General features: G+C 35.9%; 1 protein-coding gene across 1 annotated transcript in view; it reads left to right on the top strand.

Annotated features, from left to right (window-relative positions):
* The first annotated feature begins 7,154 nt into the window (after nt 1-7,154).
* Eip75B (Ecdysone-induced protein 75B) overlaps nt 7,155-9,730 on the top strand; it is a 310,318-nt gene continuing 307,742 nt past the window's right edge. The window contains exon 1 of the mRNA XM_089634874.1: nt 7,155-9,070. Within this exon, the coding sequence (XP_089491000.1) occupies nt 8,332-9,070 (739 nt within the window). The 5' untranslated portion in view covers nt 7,155-8,331. The remainder of the gene's footprint in view (nt 9,071-9,730) is intronic.

Raw genomic sequence — 9,730 nt, 5'->3', positions numbered from 1 at the left:
GTCCGGGAGTTTAACGGTTGAGGTGATCGATGCCAGCGTGGTAACTTTATTTTTCCGTTTTATTACTACCTTGTCGTACATTTTCCCCACAATTTTCATTACTCCTTCCGTTCCAACTCTCTGGGCTGTGTGGCAATTAATTTCAGGACCTGCCAGTAAACCACTACTGATAGAAATTAAACTGTCAGTTTTGGGAAATGGGGGTTGGATAGCAAACCAGTTTTTTAGTTTTTCCACATCACTATTATCTCGGATGATTTGAGAAGGTCTTATGTCTACATGCTGCTCTCCACTATGACATGATAAGCTGCAAAAACTTTCCAGTTCTTCACAAATGTTCAACATAAACACCATTCCTGTTGTCCACCTTGCCTGAACACTTTCGGAGATTTCTCTTCCTTGGGTCAACCCACTGTAGGTTTTCATGGATCGCATCAGCTTCTGCTCAATTGTTAGGTCTGACCACGACCCAAACCAAAACTTGTCAGACCAGCGAATGGTGAAGGATCCTTTTGTGAACATGTCGTATTCACTTTTATCCATCCGATCTTATAGAGCCATCATATCCTGAAGATAGAGGTGCGCGCTCTAAGCATACAAAAAATGTCCAGCTGCGTGAAAAAAAGGGAGCATCTTGTGGACAGTGTACAAATGAAGGTTCCAATCACCAGCACGCTCTGCCTGGATGAATAGTTTTATCAAAGTGGTCATACGAAAGTATTGGACCCACAAATGTGATGTTGGACCATTCGCTTTAATTTTCTCCAAGGCACTTTTAAATTTTGCCTTTAGTATTTGGTAGGTATCAATTTCTTCTGCTGATATAGTGAAAGACCTTTCAGTGTCTCGCAGCAATTTTTCAGTCTCGTCTCGCTCCTCAGGAGTTATGTCAACCTCATAAAAAAACAATGCTGGCCAGTGTGAGGTTTGCCAAAATGTGGGCTCGAACAGCTCGAGAATATGCGTGCCCATTCATATGGGTACCCATGGGTATAGGTACTAATGGGTACTTGAAATTTGAAATAGTTGTAATAGTTGTAATAAATTATATTATAACCCTAGGATAAACCCACGATGATTAATGGATTTACTTCACAGCACAATATAACCATAAAAAGTGGGTGTGTCAAGCCTACGCAAGACAGAAGTGAAACTTCTTTTGTTAAACCGTATGAACCACAATCAATTACGTATTTCACTCGTATTACACTCACGACGCAGTATACTAACCAAGCAGCTGATGCTTTGCGTGGCGCAGTTCGCTGGTGTCTGAGAGAGAGGAAAGAAGAGAAGAGAGAGAACGTTCGTGAGCGGCTCCCCCACCTCAACAAGGTTTCACTTCAAAAATGCCACAGCCGAGAATCGAACCTCGCTTAACTGATTGAAAGCCAACCACGCTGAGCACCAACTGTAAGCAAAGCCGCATAAATTGATTATATTATGTAGGTTCTGAAAATATGAGAGCTTGTTATGTTTTATAATGTTACCTACATCACACCCAAAATATAATATATTTTTAAAAATAATGTACAATGTACAGAAATAGAATCCCACACAAGATCGCGTAGTGCGCTCTAGCGAACGGATATTTTATCAGAGGGAGATAGTTTTAATTTTTTTTTCTGTAAATTATTACATATTATCAAAATAAATAAATTAATTAAATAAATGTAATACAATTATCATAATATACGGATTAGATAATAATTTTAATCCAACACAATAACGCAAAGCGCGCTCTAGCGGAGTAATGTTTTATCACAGTGAGATAAGTGTTTTTATTATTTTGCAATATTATTTTCTTTTAAAAAATGTTCTGACCTACTAAAAAATAAGATATTGAATGAAAAAGGCGTTAAAAACAAAAAAATAATGTGCGATGGCCGAGAATCGAACTCGGATCAACTGCTTGGAAGGCAACTATGCTGACCATTACACCACCAACGCCAGTTGTCGGGATGAGCTAAGAAGCATTTATATGTTACTTCAAAACTTTGAAAATTATTACATATTATCAAAATAAATAAATTAATTAAATAAATGTAATACAATTATCATAATATACGGATTAGATAATAATTTTAATCCAACACAATAACGCAAAGCGCGCTCTAGCGGAGTAATGTTTTATCACAGTGAGATAAGTGTTTTTATTATTTTGCAATATTATTTTCTTTTAAAAAATGTTCTGACCTACTAAAAAATAAGATATTGAATGAAAAAGGCGTTAAAAACAAAAAAATAATGTGCGATGGCCGAGAATCGAACTCGGATCAACTGCTTGGAAGGCAACTATGCTGACCATTACACCACCAACGCCAGTTGTCGGGATGAGCTAAGAAGCATTTATATGTTACTTCAAAACTTTGACTAGATCAAATGAACTTTAATCGGTGGTGGGGGTACCCGCATTTTCGTTTCGATCGTGACTCGGTTTTACTCCGTCCCCGAAAATTCATTACGCGCCTAAAGAAGTTTCACTTCAAAAAGACGCGAGAGCAGTTTATTTGCATTTCACCCAAAACCCACTTATGACTGTTTTTGGTTATCTGCTATTTTTGAGAGAACCGTTTAGTCTCCAGATATCAATCTAGTTTCAAATAAAAGCTTATTAAATTTAAAACAACTTTATTTCATACAATATTTGACGTGAGATGCGTATTTTAGAAATTATTTTACAAAATAAGTGACCATTTCGAAAAAATTTCACTTTTTGGAAAAAATTGCCTATTTTTGAAGAACTGTATCTTGAAAACCAATGGCTTTATATAGCTTGCTTTGGTCTCAAATTATATGAAATTTAGTCTACTTTAAAAGTATTTATACAAACTACACCGGTCAGACCCTTCCTTTACTGAGATATTAAGCAAAAACTGAAAAAAATCCGAAAATTTCCTGGTTTTTTAGGTCCATCGCCGCTCGCACAGCACTTTCGAAGTTGCAAATTTTTTTTTTTAATACTGGTTTAGGTCCTAACAACATATAAAAAATTCAGAATGACTGGACCTTTTGCAAGCACGGATGTACATCTTGACTGGACTATAGGTACGTTTCGATAAAATGTTTGCAAAAATAATATATTTTATCTTGATCAATTTGTTAAAAAGTGAATGTGAACTTGATTATTTCAAACATGTCTAATAAATAAGGTATTCAATTCTACACAGATAAACGTTTGTGCTTTTGTGATAACTGCCTACCTCGAAATGGAAATTATTTAATAAGGATGGTTCTTTTTTCTATTTTATACGAAATTCAAATCCAAGTCAATGTAACATGGGCTAGCATTCGTCGGTTTATTGTACATTTTTTGGATAGAATGTCTCATTATACTAGAGCAAAATAAATGCAACGTGTCGTTTCATCCTAATACCAGTCCAAGAGAGATAGTACATGACGTCATCGTTTTAGTACCTCTTGTCTTTTTCGCTTTCAAACAAGATGATTGAGAAGAAAGAGGACGAACGTTAATGACGTTTGTACGAGCTCTCGCTAGGACTAGTTTATTGTAAATGTTTTCCACGCTAATTGCAACCCATCTTTCTACATGTGTTATTTTTCACTCTAATCACTATATTTATTTCTGTATTTGTTCTTCGTTTTACATTTTTGTACTGATGAAAGAAAACGATTTTCCTGAACTAGTGAAGACTTGGTTGTCAAAACATAGTTTAATGTTTATTTAAAATAATTTTCTTTCAGTTATCAAATTATAAGGGTTGCATTAGAGATCAGGCGTGCCTATAAATGTAGTGCGTTATTCCATTTAAATAAGTTCTACTTTTGAAAATGACAATCAAAATAATTATTTTGATTGTCATTTTCAAAAATTATCCGTTAATAATATTATATAATAGATTACTCTATGGCAGATTATCTAATATCAATGTTTTATGATAAAAATAATAAATAAATAAAATAAAATATGAATTCTTCACACAGTCAGTTTCAGTTTTTTAAATGACACACAAATTCAAACAAATTTGAGTTCATTGAATCAAAGTTACGCAGTAAACACTGATTTCGTTTATTTGACCAACGCAGACCCGTGATATTCTGAAATCTTGACACGTGTTAAAAATATTACATTATTAGTAGGTACCTACTTTGTTGCGTGTCTGACCTCTTCACTTAATCAGTTCCATTTTTAAAAAAATATACAAATCAAAGTTGAGATTTCACAAATGACTAACACAAAGCAAAGCATCAAATACCTATGTATGAAAACTATGAATGAAGTGTGAATGTTTCGTCGTAACGAACCGTTCAATTTTTTAGTACCGCTTTGTAGTTCCCAGTGCCCAGAGTCTGGGTCCTTATTGTAGAAAACTTCAATGCAGAACTTTTATTTCATCTGTTCCAAAAATAAACACTAACGCAAACAGGGCGGTCTATGAGTCAGCGAGGGGGTGAAACAGGGGATGGCGGTGGGATTGGGAGGAGAGGTGGGGTAGTAAAGACTTTGCCCTCTGTAGAACACTTTCTCTTGTCTTACGACCCTTGGGAAAGTTTAACAACCTCGAAGCGATGTGTTTTGCGACAACGACATGTTAATATGGCATTTAATGGTTTTGTTATTATTATACGTTAAGGGAAGTTAAATCATAATTTATTATAGAAAAAAAATAAACGAAACATGTTGTTGAGTTGATTTCCAATGACTGAAAGTCATATTATGCAAAAATTGTATAAAATAAGATTTATGATACGCAACAACCGACCTAACATTGATCGTAGCTCTCTGCATTCGGTTTTCGGGTGAGATAATCTCACTGAGTTTAACTACTGATAACACCAGAGTCAAAAAAACATTTTCATTGTTTCTTTCATTGAGCATGTTTCTACCCTAGAATCGTTTGCAAGTTTTTGATTGATTAGAATTTTTATTTCATTTGGTCGACTTTTATACAGATGATTATTAAGAAATGCAGCGCAAGTATCTAATATTGATTAAAACGCCCAGCTTTTAATCAACCCGCTATTTTTTGTCATTTTTCTGCTTATCAATGTCCAGCGGATGAGGATCCCCTTCTGGACTTGCTGAATATAACACGGTCACGGTGTAAAAAGGTATTCACAAATTTAATAACACGGAAATTTAAAGATGAATAATGAAAAATTACTCTTCTACAAAGTGTTGTGCAACTTGAACTTGTGCAGGCGGTGTATTCACATTGACCCTCCCAGGCGGTCCTTATGAGACAATCTAAAAACAAAGTAAAGTCGAATTTCGAAATAGGTTCCAATCTATATCAAATAGAAAGTTGAACCCTTTGGAATTATTCAGTCCTTTTTACGTAGGATCGGGTTTTATCATATACTTTCTCCCCTTCGCTTGTTGCGGTAGGGTCGGGTCGCACGCACACTGACGCAATATCAGTCTGGTGCAGTGTCTGCATCGAGTTTACTCTGTACGTGGTTTGTATGTATTGGTACAAGGAGGGTTGTTATTGCGCATGTATTAGTGAGAGTGCGTGAGTGTTGATCAACACTTTGGGAAGAGGGTCTTTGATAGTAATAATTATTGGAAAATTTGTATATTAATTAACAATAATTTAGAAAATGATGCGCATTATAATAAGTACCTAGATAACGTGTAACCATTTACAGTTTCCTTTCGATTAAAACCTAAAGTTTTTTTAGTTCTTAGTTGTGTCACGAAAACAAACCCATTATATATTAACTTACATTCATCATTTATATATAATAAATATATACTTTTATCCATCGTATAAACTAGCCAAAAACCTTCGCATATTACATATTTATGTAATTTAACAAATCAAAATATTTAAAAATATTTTAAATATCATTCATTTTTAAGAAATGCATTGTAAAAAATATATTGTAAACATAATATACATTAAATCCAATAAAATAGTCAAACGGGAAAGGAAAAATAAAATAGTACATCTGTCATTATTTAGTTTGTAATAAATATTAATTTAGTTTTTGATCAATTCTAATATTTTGTTTGTCAGACTATTCACGTAAAATTTTAATGGTCAAATATTTGTCAGAGATTATAAATATATATATATATATATATATTTTATATAGTTGTGCGCGCGAGGATAACCGTTTCCATTTTCAACAGTTTGAATAATAAATACCTACGTAATGTTACATGGCATTTGCGTAAATTAGTTAATAATTTTATTACTCAGCACAATTATGCAGTAGATCGAAATTTGAAATGTTTAGCAGTACAATTTACAGAAAATTTTTATTTGGAATTACTATTTTTTTGTACACAATACAATTTTGTTCACAATATTTTTATAATTTATGGTAAATACATTATTTACAAACTGAACTAGTAATAGGTTATCTTTAAATGTCTTATTTATTATTCATTACAAAAAAAAGTTACAAGACTTGCAAGTTTATTTTTACGTATGAAAACATCTTAATTACAGTCACACCATTTGAAAATATATAAAATTTACCATTTTATGAAAAAAATATTTTATTTGGAAACTTTACTGGTTCATGCAAACTTGTAAAATGTGTACAAAATTCACAAATAAAAAAAGCCTACCACATTTATTTAGCTATTAATTTTTCATTAGGAACATTTGACAGAGTGACAGCAAATAATACATAAATAAAAGTAAGATCATCAATCTATTAACAAAATGTTCTCATGATACACAAATACATACTTTATATTACTTACAAATCAAAGAAGAAATAGAAATAATGGTGACAAAATGCAATTGATATTTTTATATTGATAAAACCTTAAATATTGATTACTTGAAGAGTACATAATATTATGACATGTAATGAATTCAACTGACGATATTATCTTAAGTTCAACTGCTTACAATATTAATGATAAATTGTTGCAAGCGATACTCGGCTTACATTCAATATTCCTAGTGAAAATACAGCAGTACTTGTAGTAATGAATGTATTTAATGTTCGATGCACCCCTCCAGAAAGTGTTACAGCGCGTACACGGAGTGTACTCGGTGTGCATACAGTGCGCTTGCAATGTACCGGGCCTCTCCACACCACGGCGCGACCGATTCGACGAGCAGCGACGGCGAGCAGCGAGCGCGAGTACTGTGTAGTAGTGACTGCGGAGGCCTCCCTTGCCCGCCCGCTAAATTCACTTTCGTCCGCTCAGTAGGAGAAAGTTGGCCGTGCCGCGCGGTCCAGTTCTCGAGCTACGCAGGACGCGCTACGCAACGTGCTACACCGCTACGAGTGTAGCGATCATGCACACTGGATAGCTACCTTTTTTTATATGACACAGTGCAGGTTCTAGTGAATAGTAAAAACAAAGATCAGCTTGTGATATTTTAATAAAATAAAGATTTTTTTTATTTACGTTAAAATAAAAAGTTTTTGTTGTTTTTATTTACATTTGCAAATACAGTGTTTTTAAGTTTTTTGTACTGATACTTCAATATTATTTAAATTCGTTGTTTATATGGAGATGTTTACGTTTATTCTGCAACAAGTTTAATAAAAGTTATTGATATTTTTGTGACTGTGAAATAATCAGAATTTTTATAGTACTTTTGATAAACCGTATGAAATGTTGTGTTGGTATTAACACTTTATTTAAGTAATTGTGGTACTTTTACAAGTGAAAATAACCAAATGTCGAGTAATTGAATGCGACGTGAAGTGTGGAAATTATTTGGATTTGGTATTTCGATATCAACATTCCGACCAACACAGATGTTTCAAGGTGAATTTTATCTTTTTATATACTTTCTCACTGTGAGTAAATGATTTTTATCAAGTTGTTTGGAATCATAAACACACCGGTTTATCAAATTAGTAAGAACACATTTCCGATGAATAGGTATAACTGTTTTTAACTACATCATAGTGTAATCGTATTATGATTTCGTTATGTTAATCGTTTCAAAATAATTGCAAAACGTTTTGCTTTCTTTCTGCTGCACTAAAGTTTTGCGGCCGTGACAGGGCGGTCAAGGCCGCCCCCACCCGCCTCCGCTACCGCCCCTTACCCCCACTCGCACGGGCTTATCTCCGGCATCAAGTTTAATCCCGATACATGAAAACACCGGCGAGCCGAGGAAACTAAGGAAAGAAGGCGTCCTCCGTGCCTGAAGTCAGCAAACAGGTGCGTCCGCTCAAATCAGGAATAATATGTTTGTTTGCGGTTGCATTTATAACATTGTGGAAGGTTATGTTGAAGTTCACTTATCGCAACGGGACTGATAAAGAAGTCTAAACTGTACCGCGAGAGATAAAGCCGCTTTGTCACCCGTTTGACATTGAAACAATTTGGACCTCTCACATTTGCCTGAATGATAATTATTGGAGTCGTGTACAGGGTGATTCAAAATGCAAAGCTTCTCTCGCCTTATTCCGAAGTTGGAGCAGGAGACGATTAGTAGGGAACCCAGTCCCGCCTTATCAGAGCCAGGACTAGTGGTAGATGAGATAGATCACGAGGAGACCGTGGAGGAAGAGCAAGAACCTTTAGACCTCAATGGATCTTCCAGCCCCGGGCATCCGAGGGTTATAATAGAACCCAGTAGAATCATAACTCCAAAAATGGAAGTCATGGAATTTCGAGGGTGTGAAATAATAAGGTCAAATATGGAGCCGCGAATCCATCGCATCGAGATGAACAAACACATGGATCAGCCTCCCCAGTATCGGGATACCAAGCCAAATCTAGAAGAGCTGCTCAGGTACAGAGATATAAACAACAAAGATGATATAATCCAGAAGAGATTTCAAGATACGAATGGATGCAGGGAGGAGAGGGAGCAAGTGATATTCAGGGACGCAAGCGGGTGCTACGAGGAGCAGCAAAGACTGAGAGAGCAGCAGCGGGCGGCTATCGAACTGTGCCGGCCAGGGCTGCAGGTGGTGGCACTCCCTCCCGAGGAGTTCCGCCAGCCCGCACCTCTCCCGCCGCCCCCGCCCCCACCGCCCCTGGTGTCCTCCACCAGCCCAGGGGTCATCACGCACTGTCCCATGCGCCCCCCACCGCCGCCCCCACCAAAGCTATCCCGGCACAACATCGAGAGGAGCGTCCCCTACGAGGAACCTTCCAGCTCCATTCCAGATTTAGGTGAGTGATGAAATTCACCCATACAATTGTATTTTGTAGTACTGCAGAAAGAATTTATTACATTTTTTTTTTAATTTTTTTAAAAAGAAAGACAAACATTCCCAGGTTACGAATAACCCAACAATGTTTGAAAATCTCCTACTACCACCACAGAAAGCCGAAAATGTTGCTTGTGTTGTGATGGAGGACTTAGCCAGCCGAGGAATCGAACACGCGACGCTCGGGTGAGACCCAAGCGCTATGCCCACTCAACCACTGACCGGTCATAATACATAATATGCGGACTTCCAGTTGGAATAAATTTATTCCAGGAAGGGCTGTTTCTTTTTTTATTAATAATTGATATTGCGCCCTTCCTGTACTGAGTTTTTGTTTTCATCAACGTTTAATATAATCATGCTTTTGTAGGTTGTATGTTATTTTAGGATGTACAGTGTAGGTCAAGCAGATTTTGGAAGCATTTAAAATCATTATATAATTTTTTTGTTATTTGTTTTTGGGGTATTATGCCGTGTTGTGCTAACTCCTTCTTTAGCCAACGTTTCGGACAGCATTGCAGTGTCCATAATCAGGGCAGATGTGTTATTTACATGCACAACACGGCATAATACCCCAAAAACAAAAAACAAAAATACTTCTGGCCGTGAAAATCTTAAATCA

The sequence above is a fragment of the Hesperophylax consimilis genome, chromosome 8 (genome assembly GCF_061612785.1).
Source record: "Hesperophylax consimilis isolate HC1 chromosome 8, BYU_Hcon_1.0, whole genome shotgun sequence".
NCBI lineage: Eukaryota > Metazoa > Arthropoda > Insecta > Trichoptera > Limnephilidae > Hesperophylax > Hesperophylax consimilis.
This window is presented reverse-complemented; position numbering and strand designations above follow the sequence as displayed.